This window comes from Platalea leucorodia (genome assembly GCF_965183815.1).
Source record: "Platalea leucorodia genome assembly, chromosome: 7".
Lineage (NCBI taxonomy): Eukaryota > Metazoa > Chordata > Aves > Pelecaniformes > Threskiornithidae > Platalea > Platalea leucorodia.
This window is the reverse complement of record NC_138829.1, coordinates 9,258,097-9,276,317: the sequence shown is the minus strand read 5'-3', so window position 1 is coordinate 9,276,317 and position 18,221 is coordinate 9,258,097. Positions and strand designations below refer to the sequence as shown.

General features: G+C 41.9%; 1 protein-coding gene across 4 annotated transcripts in view; it reads right to left on the bottom strand.

Moving 5' to 3' along the window:
* Positions 1 to 900: 900 nt before the first annotated feature.
* The window catches only part of BRF1 (BRF1 general transcription factor IIIB subunit), a 175,139-nt gene continuing 157,818 nt past the window's right edge, over positions 901 to 18,221 (bottom strand). For all 4 annotated transcript variants that reach the window (XM_082318546.1, XM_082318545.1, XM_082318548.1 and 1 more), the window contains 3 exons: positions 10,074 to 10,125; positions 6,819 to 6,987; positions 901 to 4,601 (listed from right to left, as the gene is read on the bottom strand). In XM_082318546.1, coding sequence (XP_082174672.1) covers positions 4,564 to 4,601; positions 6,819 to 6,987; positions 10,074 to 10,125 — 259 coding nt within the window. In that variant the 3' untranslated portion in view covers positions 901 to 4,563. The remainder of the gene's footprint in view (positions 4,602 to 6,818; positions 6,988 to 10,073; positions 10,126 to 18,221) is intronic.

Sequence of the window (18,221 nt, the reverse complement as noted above, 5' to 3'; positions counted from 1 at the left end):
AGCCTGGTGTGGTAGGGAAGAGAAAAATGACAGCACAAAGCCAGTAATAACTGTACAGCGCTTGGGAAGAGCAGAAAATACAAGGCCAAGGTGGCCAGTAATTTTTAACAGCTTAGATGTTATGAGTGAGAGAGCATCAGTGATGGACATCACTGGAGAAGTTCCCAACTGCCAGTGGAAAGGGTTGGACCAGCTGAAAAGAAACTAAGATCTAAGAGCATTTTGATGTCAATGAGAGCCAAAGTGCACCTAGATGAGAGTACAGGAACCCAGTGAAATGCTGGAATGACACATACTTACTGCCTTATCACAACTACTCTTAATTGTCCTACTATATGCTAAAACTTTGCAGCAGGCACTCCTGAGGATCCCGTAGTAGCTCCCCTTCCAGAAAACAATAAAAGCAGCAAACACCCATGTGCACAAAGGGTAAATGTGGATTTTGGCCTCCAAACTGTGGCGACCAGACGCTGATAAAATAACATGATTTTTAACTCAGCACACACCTTATTTATCAAGATACAACTTTCAGAAACAAGCACTGGAACAGTTCCACTAAACACACACACTATACATTGTTCCCACAGTCAGTTAATTATGTAGCTTAGTGGAAAAACCTTGTTAATGTTATGCAGTTTACAGCAAGTATCTACATTTATCAGTGGGACAATATCTTGTAAAAAACACTTGCCTGATTAGACGTGTCTTCCCTTTTAGAGACGAAAGAAAGCTCTGAATTACAAATTTTGGCCACTATCAACCAATCATGCAGCAATCAAAAATGAACGTTCATCAGAAAGAAGACAGAAAAATCAGAAATTAGCATGAAAGCATCATAGAAGATGGGTTATGCAAGGGTTTTACTTTTTATTTACAGCAAATATATTACAGTAAAAAAGCTTAACGTGGCTCATATTGTGGTTGCGTAAGGATGACACATATGCTTACATCAAACAGGTTTAATTTCCTTGGCACTAACTGAACCAAATGCAAGGATTCAACACAAAAATAAGAAAGAGAACATTTATTAGGCAAACTCTACATTAACTGTACACATCTGCAACTGGAGTTTCAATCAGTCCAAAGAATACAAACAAGCCATCAGGATGGCAAGAACTTTTTCGACGAACATGTTTAACCCCCAAGACAAGGCTGTCTGGCACCATTTAAAAGTTGCTGTACTGAATGCAGTGATTTTAAAGAAATGTCATAGATGATTAAGACACTGAAAATGCACTCGCCATAGTGAAGAATCCCATTATTTTCCTTATTTCTTTCATTTTTCACTCCCACAGTACAAGAGTGTTAAAAGGCTGCATGGCAGACAAGCTGGATGCAACAGCTGGAGGGTTTTGCCTGTCAAGCGAAGTGACTTGCAGCAAGAGACATGCTTTATGCAACAAACCCCATGACATACAGCTTGTGTGGGTTCAAATAAGAAGATCTAAGAACAACAAATGTTGAAGCCTTATAAGCTCTCTTCATTATAATCAGAATCCTGAGAAAAGCAGGGTCCAAATTACTCCAAGTGAATTTAGGCTCGCTTATATACAACAAAATTGTCCAGATACATCAACAGTAGTAAACAGAGTCAATGCAGTGTTAATCTTTTTACATTTTAATGACTAGCTATAAAAACAGAAACTAGCATGTTCTAATCTGTTTACATTTCCTGAGCTCAGTTAAATCAAGAAGGAATGAACATTATAAAAATCCCGGTAAGTCACCAATAAATTAAAAATGTACATAACCACTATAGCTTAAGAAGCCTTACAATGCTCAGAGTGAAGTCTGCCTATCCGACGCCACGGCCTTTCCTTTAGGACTCCTGTACAGAAACCATGCCATTAACTTCACCAGCAATACTGAGATCCTATGGAATTGTAGGTCTTTTTTTTTTTTTTTCTCTCCAAGTGCCCTTCTAGCAGACTACAAAATAGCCTTTCCTAACAAAATTACATGAGAGCATTCAAAAACTGCAATCTTCTACTTCCAGTGCAGGAAACAATGTTCTCAGAAACGCAATCTGATACTGAAATTCAAATTTACTAGCAGCGTTTATTTGGGTGGACTCTCAGCTCCTGCACATCACTACACTGGCAACAGGTTTTAGTATCCTGTGGGGGAACAAACCAATTAAAATCTACACAGAAGACTGGAGGAAAGACCCTTAGCAATAAAGAATTCATCTTAGCGGTTTCTTTAAAAGCCAACATCATGCATCTGAGAAAAGCACTCGACCTACATGAGTCATACGCATGTTTATTTATGCATGTTTATTTCCTGCATAGAGAATAATGCGTACCTTGGAATAAAACCCAAGCTTTGAGAATATACTGAGAGTATGGGTATTTGTAATAGTGCTACTGGCAGATTAATTCAAACCCAAATGCTCAAACTCAACTGTCTCAAAGACTTGCAGAGCATGAACTTTGATAAAACAAACTACTTTTTAAAAAATTGTCTGCTTATAGCATGATTTTGAATTTACAGTGTAGATAAAAGAGAGGTAGAAAGGTTTATTCCCTCAATATCATTTTCTGTGCAGTATTTATAAAGTATCAGAAAAAAATCTATAGTTTTTGGTGAAAATGCCAGTTTTCCCCCTAAGAATCATATGGAATCTCTTCTTTCCACTGAAGTGCTGCAAACTAAGTAACTGAAATCTGGTTCAGAAGAGCTCTTCTTCCCATTGCCCTCACTACAGCATTTTTATTACCAAGTTCTGCTTTTAAGAAGTCATTGCAGAAATACTCCTATACAGGGCCCAAAAATAACTAGCAGATACAACCTACCCAACAAACTACATTTACCAGCCAAATAATACCAAGTCTGCTCCTAAAAAAGTACTCGCTCTTGCTCTAGTTACATGATCCCTCTTATGCATGCTACTGAGAGGGACAGAAGAGGTACGGAAGGCCATATGGCCCTTCCCCTCTTTGGTGACAACCACAGGTATGGACATCATTTTTACTCTGGCTGGTAGCAGCTAGAGAGCTTCCCAAGGCAGCTTCTTCTCCTGCCACAATCCACCCACCATAGTGGGAGGATGGATGGTGCTTTAGTGATGAGTGCTCCTCAAAAAAAGTAGGAAGGATGAGCTGACCAGGACAGATGGCTTAAGAGAAACCATGTTGGTAAGATAAATATCCATCTTTCCCTGGTGTAAGACAAGCCTGCAGCACTACAGCTTTCATGATTGTCAGTAGACACAGGAGATAGATGAAAACATCTTGACTCCTGCAGCTGCAGTCATCAAGACCATGATCCAGAGTGCAGCCGAGAGTCTCGGACCCAGCAGTGCCAGGGAAAGGCAGGCCAGAGGCAAAAGGGTGGGATCTGGCAACAGGGGCTCCCTCCCTGATCCCGCTCCCACAGCACTGCGAGAGCTGATGTATCTGGATGAGAAGGACCCGCCCATTGACATTTCAGGGCACACAGGGCTGGAGCTCCACCATTATTCACGTAGCAGCGACTGTTCAAGGGTGGGATTTGAGCCACGAAAGTCAGACTGCTGCATGGTGACCTTTAATTTACCCATAGCAAGTTAAATAAATTACATTAAATTAAATTCAGCCAAAGCAGATGCTAGCTTATTTATTACAAAGCCCAGCTTTCTCTTTCTTTCAACTGGTTTTAGAGATGGGCAGCTCTCAGGAGCAGACCTTCACTCTAACTCAGTTGGACAAGAGCAGCTCCGTAGAGATGGCCAGAGTGACTCTTCCTGCAGCAACACCAGCCGCAGCAAGACCTGGCTGTCCCTAGGGACACCCAGCAAAGGCACGTGAGCACAGCATCGTCACCTGCTTGCTCTTTCCGCTTCTTGCCTCACCCAGGTCTTCTCCCTCCTTCCACGTGAACCTCACCAGTGGAAGACGATTCTTCACTGCTAACATTGCCTTCTATTGTCGTATCTTTTAAGAAATGTATGAATTGATTAATATGAAGAACTATTTACTTAATTCCAGAGAAACAGCTACTGCCCTGCAAATACATAACTTGTCATTAATTTTTGATAGGCTTGGGTAAGGAAGCTTGTATATAACAACAGGGTCATCTTTACAATACAGGTTGGAAATGTTTTCTTTCTTTTGGTTGTAGCATTATGAGACAACTAATGCTACCGTACTCAAATAATCAACAAGCATACTTCTCATTTTTACCTGTCCTTCTATCTGTCCTTCTATCTGCTCCGTTTCAACAGCATGCCTAAAAGCAGAATCACATAAATAAGAGATGTGCTGCTTTCAGCCACACATACACCGTCTATTTTGTCTCTTTTCTTTTGTTCTCTGGAAACATTCCTCCCATTAATTTAATCTGCAAACTATGATCCACCAAAATAAAAAAAAAATTCAAGTACCAACCCAAACGTTATTGCTGGGTTATGGGTCAATATAAACTGACCAGAGTCAATGCCAACCTAAAATTGCTTTACAAAAGTAAGGATTGTTCGATTACATTTGCTGACCATAGACAGCTCCTTTCACTATTCATACAGTTTGAAGACTGAAGATTTGCTGCGAACAAGACACAGTCCATGTCCTCTGGAAGTAAATGGAACTAATAACCATCATCATCATCCATATCACAGCCATAATCTGAAACACACAAAGACAAATGCATGTAAAAAAGCAAATATTCCAGGTAGATGGAAGATACAACAAAAGTATTCCTACTTTCAGGCTGTTTTCCTGCTGTGTAACTAGATGGTAAGTTTTGCCTTAAGCAAGCATTAAAAAAAAAAAACATATTTTCTTAGGGCTAAATAAAAAGTTCTTGCATGTACTTTCCTCAATGAAATAAAATTATTTGTAAGCATGCGCATGTAAATATCTCTTCTCACTTGTCACTGGGCCCTCATTTAGGAACGCTTGGCACGTGGATATGTGAAATACTTCGTTTAATTTAGAGGTTAAGGTGATCAAGCCTGATTGTCACAAGTAATTTGGAACACGGTGGCTGATAAGCAGCAGCACACATTTACAAGTAGGCATGGTTCTCACTAGACATAGCCACCAAGAAAAAAGCTGCCTTGCTTATATTATTCATGGATTTATAAGCCGAAACTGCAAGGGTTCAGAGATAGCTCAGAGTTCCCATCAACATCAAAGGAGTCGTGCAACGAATCCTGACCAACGCATCTGACTCAGATCTCCTGTATCTACTTACTCCTAGAGGAACAACTTAAAATTTTGCCCAGATTTTTTTATCCAGTTTTGTTTTCTCAAACAATGCTGAGTGCAAAGACTGCGTGATGTGTGTGTCAGAAGGCATGTCTGCGTGTTTCGAATGCACCGACTTCTCTTCTGTGTGCTTCTGAATGCAGTGAAACAAATATTTTCTGCTGTGAAGTCGAACCTAAGGATAACTATTACATATGACTATTCAGTAAAGTTAACCTTTATATTCCAAATTCATTTCATCCAAAGAGTCAAGCAAATGCTCGAAAGCAGAATTAAGTGTAATCTATAACAATTTGTGTAGAATAGGTGAAGTTCACCATCTGTAATTCCTGCAGTTATTCCAGGCAGACAGGTCTAAAACCCATGAAGAAGGCAGTTAAAAAGGCGTTATTTGTTCTGCTGAGCAGCTCTGCACACCTGCATTTAAATTCTGGAAATAGTCCTTTCCTTTTTATTTTTGTTCTTTAAACTCTGATTTTTCAGCTGTTGTCCAGACCAGACAGGGAGTAGCGGAATGTTCTCAGAATGGTTTAAAAATAGTAACATTTACAAAGAAAAAAAGCTCAGTGACCTTTATTCTATTTTTGTGGGGGGTTTATTAATAAACTTAGACCCACCCTCCCCCACATGGGTGCCTTTTCTTGGGAACATTATTCTAATAATACATGCAGGCAACAAACTGTTTTTCCTACGGTTCAGCAATTATTTTCCAGTGGAGAAATCAATTTAAAAGCAACACACACTTTTGTGAAATGTATACATATTGTCCATGAAAGCTAAATTAATAGTACTGGAAAGATTTTTTCAGTAAACATTTCAGTAGGAAACTTATTCCCATCTTGCTTTTTCGCAACCCATAATTAGCAGCTCTCATTTTAAAAATATTTTTGTGTATTTTCAAAGCTTAACTTCTAAGGGGAAGTTTTTAATAAAGGATAAATGTGGATGTGTCCAGCTAGGAAAAACCGCAGCAGAGAGGATACTGCCTTTTCCTGCCAGCAAAGAAATCAAATTAAATGAGTGGCTTTGCTGGGTAACCCAAATAAATTAGCACACATCTGCCTACCATACAGCATGCCGTATGCTATCAATGCAATTTTTGTACTTGGTGAAGAACTCTTTCCTCCTAACACTTTCCCCAGAAAGAGAGTGTGACGGTTCGTTTTGTTTTGAGCTGGACAGCCATAGCCATGGGGCTCCCGGACAATCTGGATGTCGCTGCAGCCCCAGCTGAGGCGGCAGGCGGGAGCAGGGCAGCTCAGCTCGGGAGGCAACGAGCCCTGAGCATTGCTAACGGAGGGGTTACTGCCCCTGTAATTTCTCAGATACACATAAATAAACCTAATTCTGAGGAAGATGTTAACATCGGTTTGTTCTTGAGAAGCCCTCTTAGCCTAAAGCTCAAGATGCAAAGTTTTCTCAGGAGGAGCCTCTAAGAAGGTCGGGTTTCAGACAAGGGTGACTCCAGGCTTTCCCACAGGAATGGGCAATGCCTGAAAGGCAGCAGGAGCTCTGCACGGGACGAGCTGCCGGAGGGCAGGGACAAGCAGGGGAACCCTGTCTGTCCTCAGCCCTGCAACAACAAACCCCACAGCACCAGTAGATGGCAATTTAGACAGCATCCCAGCTTACCATTTCCTCCCATTAACTGCAAGGCGCTCATGCAGTGATCATCATCTTCTTCTATTTCTTCCTCTTCCACCTCTTCGTCAGGGTTATAAGCTACTGGGCCACTCTCCACTAGCACAGCTGCTGTTTTTTCTACGTCAGGGGCTTCTGCTTGTGCATTTGGAAAGGTCACCTGCAAAAAAGAAGAGAGGACAGTAGAGCAGCCCTTCCTTTTGTTCAATATTTGTACAAAACTTTAGTAGCTTCCAAATGATAGGGACAGGAGAGCTGGAAGCCCATGCCCAGTGCTAGAGGCTTAGCTGTTCTAGGAGACATGCAAGTTGCTCAAAGAAATGTTGCCTGAATAAAAGTCAGTCACAAACATCCAGTTTTCACATAAGTCATAGCCAGATGACTGAAATATCCAGAGATGGTAACAGCAGAACAAGGAGCCTCTTGCAAGCACAAGGTAAGGAGAAATTTGGGAGTGAAGGCTCCTCAGTAGAGCTCTGCAGGAAAACTTACAACCTTTTCCTCATTGTGCTTGACTCACACCAGGCCTATTACACAATAACGACGTTACTGACACTTTAATGATAGCAAAAATGTACCCTTCAAATCAGAAAAAACTCAACATGTATTAGTTTTGACAGCTCTGGTTGGATTTATTTGGAGGCACAATGAGCTGTGGAACAAATAGCACTCTTTAGACAGCACTAAATGTGATGGCAGAGCACTAGGTTGATAATACACGCCAGCACCTGTAACATTAGCTATGAAATTCATCGGAGTAATGATCTCCAAACACTAACTTGGGAATTGATCACTGACGGGACCTGTGCCGTACGTGCACCTCCCCAGCTGCTCCAAGGTTAGGCAGGACACAGCAGGGAGGGAGAGAAAGGGCAACACGCAAGGAGACAGAGGTGAATTTGGAGAAGGCAATATTGTCTTCGGTTCACTAAGGACAGATCTGGGAATGGGGTAGGAACGAGCAACGTGGTCTGCCCCAGCACAGCCCAGGCTCTGGTCTCTCTGGAGCTCTCACTTCCATGGTGTGCTCAGTCTAGGGCTCCACCTCCCTCTCTCATCCAGGCAAGAAACATCATAGGAGCTTCATCTCCACCAGCTTTGTAACAGGGTGCCTTCCACCTCCGTTCTGTACTTGGACTACTTGGGGTTTGCACACTAGAGCCTGTGGCCCAAAATGACATCCCATTAGTGGCAACTTGAAGAACATTAAAGATTAACCATTAACACTGCTTCGTCATGTAAGCAATTTTGAGAAGGGAATACTTAACAGCACCTGTCGCTAGTCAGCAGTTATCAGCACTGAGAGTGATCTCCCCTACTAGGAAAGATGGAAAAGACTGGGACCACTTCCTTGGGAAGGACAGTGGTGAGGTGTCCCTAACAATGAATGGTCCAAAGGAGACCAGGAAACCCCAACTCCTCTGGTCCCTACTACAAGAAAAGTCCTACAGTGCTTTAGGTTTTAAATTACAGTACACAATTATGTACTGCTGCATCTTCTACAGTTCCATTGGCAGTAAGTTCTGATTCAGCGCTGTAATTTGTTTTTCTTCATTTATTTATAAATGTATTTACTTGGGAGGCAGTAACTCCCAGAATCCCTGTAACTTTAGAGATACACCATAAGAGAAAATCCCTGTACCAGAAAGTTGATAGTCTAATTATTCAAACATCAAAGCTGTTCCTGAACTTGTCATATACCATGACAGTCAACCTAAAGAATCTGCCTGAGCTTTTCAAAGTCACCTAAGGGTTTGCTCCAATAGCTCATTAATAGGGCAAAAGACACCCATTAATTTTAATAGACAATCAAGTATTTAGATATTCGGATCACTCAAAGACAGGTTTTAATGATTTTTTAATGCTCAAATTAATCATATTATTTAGAGGAACTTCCCTCCAGTTTATTTTATATTTCCTACCACTGCTTTTACCTCTAGAGTGATCAAATTGAGTCCATCTAGGTTTTCAGTGTAAGCAGAAATAGACACAACAGTTTGAGACGAATCAGCATCATAATATATATCAATTTATACGCTTAAAAGTATCCATCTGCTCTGAAAAAGTGGGTGAATATAAAGGAGCTACAATTGAGTCATTATTTTTTAAAATTGCACCATGCTAATTAAAATGTGACCTTCTTCTAATTATCATGTCCACTTCCAGACTGCTATACTTCTAAAAATGTGCAGAGTTTTCTAATGAGCATAGCATAAGAAGTGAAAATGTATTTCCCCAGGCAGGATATCAAACTGTTTCTGAAAATCAATGGGTTTTAGTCATTTTAAAAATAAGACAGTCAAACAACACCTTTAAACAGAACTTCCTGAATTCTCTTCCAGACATCCTGGACTTCAGTTTGGCATGTATCTTTATGTATGGATGGGCAACTGTCAAAGCATGTCAAACTACCCAAGTTAACTGGTTCACTTTCAAAAGGGTGTCAGTGTCACAAGTTCATGGGAAAAGGAAGGACAAACACCTCTGGTACATTAGGAACAGCATTTTTAGATAGACAGTAGACAGTTATTAGATCATACACAAAATGCATATGTCTACTCTGTACAGTGTGAAAATAATAGTGAAAGAAAGCAGTTATCGCTGTGACACTCATAACAATCACGATCCCTTTGGCAGAGAATGCAGATGCACAAAGCCACCCAAGGAGGGTTTCTGGTGGTGGCCGGTTACTAGCACTAACTTTTCCATGGCACTATTATATTTTTAAACTAAACAAACAAACAAACCAAAGAGTAAGCCATGCTATACAGGGTAAGCCGTCACTCTGTGTTTCCTCACCGGTCTCCCGCAGAAGCCCAGCCCGTCCCTGGGGTCAGCGCTGGCTGCACAGAAGCGGTGTTTTGCATCGTCCCCCTTCTCCGCGGGGACGGTCCAAGTGCTGAGGAACAGGCACGAGCTCTGCCCCCTCCTACTCCTCCTACCCACTTGTTTGATATGTAACTTTTTAGATGCTTGCAGGGAGTTTTCCCTTTTTTGCTGTCTAACCAGGCATTCTGAGGGTGTGCTAATGCTAGTGATGGATACGTAAGGGCAAATCTTGGTTAGAAAACAGGCAACCTCAGCTCTGCAGTGTTTGCAGTAACCAGCTCCTGCTCTGATCAGAGAGACAAGATTCTCATTTCTTTTGCCTGTATCTACCACATAACCAGAGCCAGGCTGAGAAAGGCTTGTGGGACTTTCCAAACTCAAACTGTTGCACTAGGAGAAGTGCTGAACTTTACATACCTCTTCAGTGGCAGCCTTTTTAGCAAGCTGTGTTGAAATCAGGGGTCTTAACCTGCAAAGAAGGAAAGAAGAGATGGTGAATATCAGAAAAGTTACACCACGCACAAGAGTTTGACACAGAGTATTCACTCTCCAAACAGTGAAAGCACTTTGCCAGTGTTATGTTGTGCAATTACTTTTTTAAAGATATAAGATAAAGAGCGGAGAGCCACAGACTCCACAATAATTAATACACACATTCCCTTGTAAGCGTCTGCCCCAGTTCAGGATAATAAGAAAAGATGCCTGTCAACAAGCACAGTAGCAAAACCTCATCTCAATCTGCAGGCCCAACTCAGCCCGAAGGTCTTTGAAATAGGTGGTTTTGTCACATACTACAAAAGTCAAAAGACTCAACTGATTTTTTGGAATAACGCGGACATGGCAAAACCGAGCCACACTGAATTACCCAGCACCACTCTGCAACTGCTTCCCTGTATTTGACGATATACTGAGGATACCAGTAAGATTATACACGCAGGATATCATAATCCTCACAGGCGAAATTCTAACCTCCAGCTACAGAAATCATCATCAAAAGCAAGGGGACCCTGCATACCTTGAATGAAAAATGACAGAAATTGAACATAAACATTTTTAAAAATTCTGCATCAGATAAGAGACTTGCGTATTTGGGGAGAAAAGACGGATCAGTACTACTCTACAGCTAAGTGTTAAATATTGTTCTTTCTGAAAAACATTTCATAGCCTGTTGTCTCCTTACTGCCATGAAGGCTGTTCTCAATCCATCATTTAGTGCTGCTTTCTGGTCTCTCCTCCTCATCTAGATGTATCTAGTCACGAAGAGGATGACTTGCTTTCTATTGAAACACTGCTCAGACAGCTCCTCAAGTATGTCTTTTAACTAAGTCTAGGCAAACAACTTAATGAATACCAATTTATGTCTCCAGAGATACAGTCTCTTATGATAAGCAGTATCTTTCTTCTCATTTTTCTATTAGTCATTCTTCCCTGTTAACACACAGATATTGGTTGTTTTCCTACCTATTTATTTATTTAAAATAATCAGCAGGAGGAAACAAAACCCCAGAGAATGAGCAGGGGAGACTCAGAACATTCTCTCTGATGGAGAAGACAATATTAAAATACAAGATATTGACTAAGCTCCAAAAAGGTTCAGAAACTGGTCATCTCTGAAATGCTTTGCAAGACCCGAAAGGCATTTGGGCAACCAAAGTAGTCCAAGGTGCCTCCTTACAGTAGATCTAAACAAAAAGAAACCACAGGAATGCTTCAGGAGCTGTACCACTGAAGGATCCAGAACACATTATTCTGCTACAGATACTTCTTGTCATATTTCATAACTATCAAAAATTTCAAGAAAGAAATACTCTTGACCCACATAAACTATCTATTATGTACAAATCCTGGTGGGCTTTTGGGCTTAGAGAGAATGTATCTGAAGGCATGGATGCACTCCTCCCTATGTGCCTGGCCTTCTCTTTCCTTTATCTAACCTGAATTGTAGAGTTTTCACAGAATCATAGAATGGTTTGGGTTGGAAGGGACCTTTAAAGGTCATCTACTCCAACCCCCCTGCAATGAGCAGGGACATCTTCAACTAGATCAGGTTGCTCAGAGCCCTGTCCAACCTGACCTTGAATGTTTCCAGGGATGGGGCATCTACCACCTCTCTGGGCAACCTGTGCCAGTGCTTCACCACCCTCATCGTAAAAAAATTTCTTCCTTATTTCCTAAAATTTGAGACTACCTACCGTCAATCACTGTTTTCCAAAAGTCACGCTGTTTAGATGCTTACAAACACACGAAAGCAGCAATGTCAAAAGGTTATGTAGCTGAAGGATGCTAATTACCAAACAGGTTGTATTTCATTGACATGACTGAAAAAAACCAACCAGGGTAAGAAATGAAGGACCTTTATTTTAAACCAGTAGTAGTGATTATTGCAATTAACACTGTACCAAAGATAGCACCTATTTCCTCCTGCTACCAAAAGACATCAGACCTCCCCGGAGCACCCTGAAATCTTTCCTCCCCCCAGTTAAAATCAAGCTGTTGAGTAAGACTCACAAGGTAATCAGAAACTGCTGACATTTCTTTTAGAGCAAATTATACATGTGCTCACACAGTGAAGAAAACAATCACAGCTATAGGAAGCAAAGAGTAAACATTCCAGTTTCATTTTAATTAAAATGGTCCCCTAATGGAAATAAAAAGATTCACGCTTATGAAAAGCCTATTTGCAAACTTTGGTGCTAAATCCAAGAGCCCTTCTATACCACTTTTCAGCAGCAAGTGATTCTCACACCAAAGCTGAAATTAAAGTTGTATTTCTGGTCCATGATAATTGCCCACAAAGCATACATCTTCACTTCATTACTAGAAATATAGCGCTGCCATTCACTTTGGGCAATACAGGATCTCTCTCAGCATTACATCTCATGCATCCAAAAGCAGCGGGTCGGATTCTGCTCCTGCTCTGGCTGCTGGGCACCTGCTGCGGTGCAGATCCGAAGGGGTCACTGCCCTGTGGGCTGAACAGCCCTGCTCGCTGGGCCTCGGTACAATGTGCTACCTACAAGCACTAGCGATGAAAACTGAAAAAAAGGTAAAACCATCGCAAAGAGAGACAAAAACATATTTCCCTCCTGAAATAATGTCTTTGATTAAAATGCATAAAAAGAAAAAAAGTTATAAAAGTTATAAATACATAAAAAGAAAAGTTCATTTCTCTCCCTTGGTTCTCCTTATGCCTATGGAAAACCCTACGATTACTGCACAAAACCATTTAAGAAGGTTTTATAGTGGGGTTTTGTTTTGTTTCTTAAATGCCCCGATGTCCTGACCTCCTTAAACCAGAGCAGCTGCTGCCACACCAGCCATATGGAGCAATAAATTACTGGCTGCCATGGCTACAGATACAGGCTCCTTCTGCTGTCTGGCTGCACCACAGAGGGCAGAAAAAAGTGTCTTCGTGGAAGAGCACGACTGCTTTTGAGGCTGGGATAGGTTTGAGTATTAATGATCAAAAAAGCAGCTTGAAAAAACAAGTAACTGAAGTATCTTATCCAACTTTTAACGTGCGTGACTCAACCTCATCTGTAAAAGGCTACTGAGGTACACACAAGCACATATACACTACACATGAAACATCCTGTCCATCAAAGTCCAGACTGAATTCAGGGTTGCCAAGTTCCATAAATAACAACAATATCCTGCATTAAGACACAATTCCATATATGCTAAAGCAACAACGGCCTCTATTTAAAACGTAATGTTGCAACTGGAAAGTGATGGGGCTCCTGGTCTTCCCAAGTGTTTCCATAGATGTTCACTAGTTATGATGATTTCTAGTTGAGGGCACTTTCGTTATGAACTTTGCAAATTAATACAGTAACTTGTGGGAGGGAGTAACAAAACAACTTTCTGAACAGCAATGTGATCCGTAAAAGGGGAAAAAGATTTCACACAGCCCCGAGTGTTATATCCACATTTCGAACTACTTCAAAAATTACGCAGATCTACAAATGCTCATGTCAGCCAACACATACAACACTGGAAGCAGATAATCTTGACATGTTTGTGACAAAAACTAATGGCACGGCACATGGCATCAGAGGCTGCTCCCTGCCGAATCTGCTCCGCTCTCAGCTGAGATGTGCACAATAACGTCTAGGTTTGTCCTCCAGCTTAACAATTTAAAAGACGCTTCAATATAATAGCTCCTGACAGGGCTGGAGATCACACAGACTGAACTTTCAAAGTAAGCAAATTCTCTGAAAAACAAGCTGGCTGTGACAAACAACTGTTTTTATTTTGCTTATTATTTAATAACAAAAGATTATGCAGCACAGTACATAAAATACAAAGAGAGGTGCAAGGCAATAAAACCACCTAACTTGCATCAGACTGTTCGCCCACCAAAAAGGTTTATGATACCATAACAATCTCCTCAGTGCAATCCTGCGAGTGATTTGGAAACTCACCCAAAGCTCTGTTTCTTACTGAATTTTAATTTAATCCATCCAAGTAGGCAACATCTTACTGCTTCTTACTGCCCATACTAATTTTATATGTGGACGATCCCAGAATACGTGATGGAAAGCAGAGATACAACGGAGCCTGCAGCCACAAGCCTGCAGTGTAATTATGCAGGTCATCTAAGACAAATGCCCATAAAACCTATATATCCATACCACAGGCCTTTCATACGTTTGCCACTTCAGTGACAGAAAAGGCTATTGAGAAACAATTCGGCAAGAGAATGGTCAGGTTCTTCATGCTGGCTGAGATCCTCCTCCCGCCTGAGGCCAGATGGTTTTGCCTCAGGAGGTCAGTTTACCAGACATCTGCGTGAGAAGGAAATTAATATAAATGTTTACCCCGGCTAAAAGTGCCCTTTAATTAGGTACTGTCAATGTTATCCTTACCGGAAAGCTGGGAATTACCTCCCTGCAAGGATTTAATGCTCTTGTTGGAAACACAATGACGTCAGGAGTTACCGACCCACTGTTCTTCCATTAGGTCAGGACACGGGGGTGACCCTCCTGGACTCGGACCACTGCTCTTTTCCAGAGGGCAAAACAGAGAATGCAATCACGACCGTGACCCCGGAGCACTCCGGGGTTTGCACATCCAGCTGCAGATCCCACTGTCTTCTACATCTGCTTCTGGCTGAGAGCTGGGTGCCCACAAGAGCCGTTCCCTCCCCTAGAGAGGAAACCAAGGCGCATGGCCAAGGCCATGGCTGGTTGTGACACCGGTGAATGGCTGCCTGATGCCTTCAGGACGGGGCTGAGGTGCAAGGGTGCACCATGGCATACCAGAAGTCCAGATACAACCACAGACAAGATCACGCTCTGCAGAAAGACGAAGCATCTCTGATGCTCACACCTTGCAACCATGTGTGCCCAAGTGTGAGGCAGGCAGGGTTTTTTGGCTTTCTGAGGGCCAGGCTGACCAGCCTTTCACCCAGCCCAGCTCACCATCAGTGTGAAAGCCCCAGGGAGTTTCCCTGAATCACGCTCCCCGGTGACAGGGCTGCAGAGACTCCAACCAGTGACCAAAAGACACCAACTGAAGGGCACGTCCACATTGCAATGAGCTCAGCTCATGCATAGCGAGGTCCCTTGGAGCTGACTAACCCCGGTGCTGCCAGCTGCACAAAAATGTGACTGATGGAGCAGCAGGTAGGGTCGAACCCTGCTAGATGCTACCAGATACCTGGGCAGCACGATGAGGATGTGTTGCAGTGTCTGAGCCAGCTACTTCTAACTCTGCTCCAACACGCCTGCGTGAACTCCACCAACTACACCAACCCAGCCAACATTTTCCTCCTGTTACCAAGCAAGGAACGCTACAGAAAGAGCCATTTCAAGCATAAAAAAAGCAAAGCTGAAGTGACAACAAAAACTAGAGTGAAATGAGAAATTGTTCCCACTTCTGATTCCCACTCAGTCCTCTTTCATGCTGGATCAGAGGAGCTCCGCTTTCATCAGTGCAGCATGAGACAACGCAGCGCTGAGAACATCTTCAGCGCTAATGAGATTGGCCTCTTCTAGCAAATGCCCAGGCTTAAGTATCTAGGGTCCAAAGCTCACAGGAGCAAACTGGCAAAAAATAAGAACCTCTATCATTCACTAAAGGATATATTTATCAGCGAGGAACTAAGCACCTACGTCAGTCACCGATACGCTTTTGAAAAGCTGGAACTTTGCTTATGTACAGTGAACTAAACACCTATTTCAGGCTTTTCAGAGAGGGGCAGAGGCCACGATATCTGTCTTCAATAACCCAACTCAGAGCAGGCAATATTTTTCTGCATAGCTGCAGTACTCATTCCTCAATTAGATGCTGTAAAATAGCAACTTGCTGTTCTTTCTACTGACTTTAGTCAAAAGAAGATTTTCAACAGCAAAAACGAAAAGAATGAAATCTAAGGCCACCTTACTGGGACCAAATGAAATTATGCTACTGCAGCAGATCCAAAACAATCTCTGCACATATCTGTTTCTAAAGGAAATTGCTGCAGACCATGGGAAATTACAATTGCTCCAGGACAAGAAAGGCTGACTGATCTAATATTTCTGGTCGACACACCTTCTTCCTGGGTTTGTCAATAAAGACACTGATGAGCTCATCTCTCCACAGGTCAGGAAAATATTAGTTGAAAATATGCTATTCCTTTCACCATGGAAATTCTCCCAGATGCAATGATGGCAGCAAGGCAGATTTGCACCTTGCTGGGAAAAGCTACTTAAAATAAGGAAGCTATGAAGCATTTTAATGAAGGCAAATGAGTAATCATGATGGTCTCAGTTAAGCAAGTCTAATGGCAGTGTCACTTTTAAAACATGGGCGTGAGACAACTCATGTGGTGACAATCCAAATATGTCTAACTATCTTGCAGCACAGTCTTTCAAATGGTAACAGGGCAGAATGCATCTGTTATGGCAGAAAGCACCATTAGTAGGAGATAAGGCAAATATAAATAATTTTTAAGTCATGCTTGGAACTACAGTAATAGGAATGAAATTTTAAAAGTTAAATGAACACATTATCATCTGAACAGAAATATTACACTATTGAAAAGTTCTCAGCAGTAGCACTGCTGTCTCTGTTTCTGGTGCAAATATATTTTTCTAGACTCAGGCAAGGAGGATTACAGATATTTGCTTTTGGACAGGTGTTTTGATCAATCTCGACCTCATAAAAACAGCTAATGAGGCAAAAGATGAAAAGAAACACATCTTAGTAACCTGCAGTGTCTGAGAACAATCCACTGAGATTGTTATACCCGAAAGCGACACCAGATTTATCGTTAGATCTTCCCCATTGACATTACAAGGACAAAAATCATGCCAGGCAAAATACTAACTCACCTCTCCCACCACCTCTGATAGCATATACCACCGTGCAGATTAAGTCTCTCTCATCCAATTATGCAGCTGAAACTAATATTTCAAAATTCAGGTAACTATAGATTCATACAAGTAATCCATCAAGGAATAAAGATGGATAACAGATTTTTTTCCCTTGTGTCTGGTCTATTATACATTAAAGAGCAATTTCACTGCCACCCATCTGGAAATCAATGTATTCCAAGCTTTATTTTATGATTACCAACATTCCCCTTCATAACTCATTTCTAATTATAAGCAATAAATCATTCCTTCTTGCTTGTAATTTATAACAGCCAATTAAGGCAAACCTCTTATTTAAATAGCAAATCTAGCTTTAAAACATCACACATTTTGAGGTATGCACGGAACATCTAATCAAGCAGCCGAATGGTAGAATGATGATTTAACGTGGCTTTTGCAGCCACCAAGGAGACACATGTGGAAGAACCCGCTCTCCCCTGTGGCCCAGGTACACCAGGACTTTTCAAAACCAAAAGCACAGGTCTCATCTGTCTGATTTAATGCAGAAGGGATTGACGTGTAGTGATACGTGAGCCAGGACACACCTCAGGGAAGCCTGGTGTCAAGGCTTCCCTCTGCCGTATCAGGAAACGAATAAAGAGGCTGTAACAGGAGAAGCAGCTGTAGTTTGGTCTAGTAAGAATTTTTGGACGTTTTCTAATTTCATTTTAGGAACTAACGGTGAAAGAACACAGATCTAAATTTAATACTTAAAAAAACAACTCAAGCAGCTTTTCCCGTGTCTGGATTTGCATTCAAGAAATGGACTGGCCTCCTCCTTCCAAGCCGCAGGACACCACCACGCACTGCCCAGGCGCTCACCCTCTCAGCTACTCTCGGTCGTACGAGGTTTTGCAGGTGTTAGCACATAGCTTGGCACTTGGCACGAGCACGGCGCTCTCTCGGATCACTCCTCCCAACCCCTCACGGCCAGGAGAGGATCAGGCAGAACAAAGCAGTGAAACAGTCCGCAAAGAAAAGGCGTCACCAAATAAATCCAGATTATTCCTTCGGGGAGAAGTCTTTAATGGTGGTTTCATATGGCAGCTCTTACCAATAGAAGAATAGCAAAGAAATGCAGTGGAAGATGTCAGGCAGGACCAAACAGGGTGGGTCGAAAAGCACTGGCAAGGACACGAAGATGTTTTTACTTATATTTGTTCTTCAGTGTAGGTCTGAGTAACAGGCATGTGACTGCAAACAC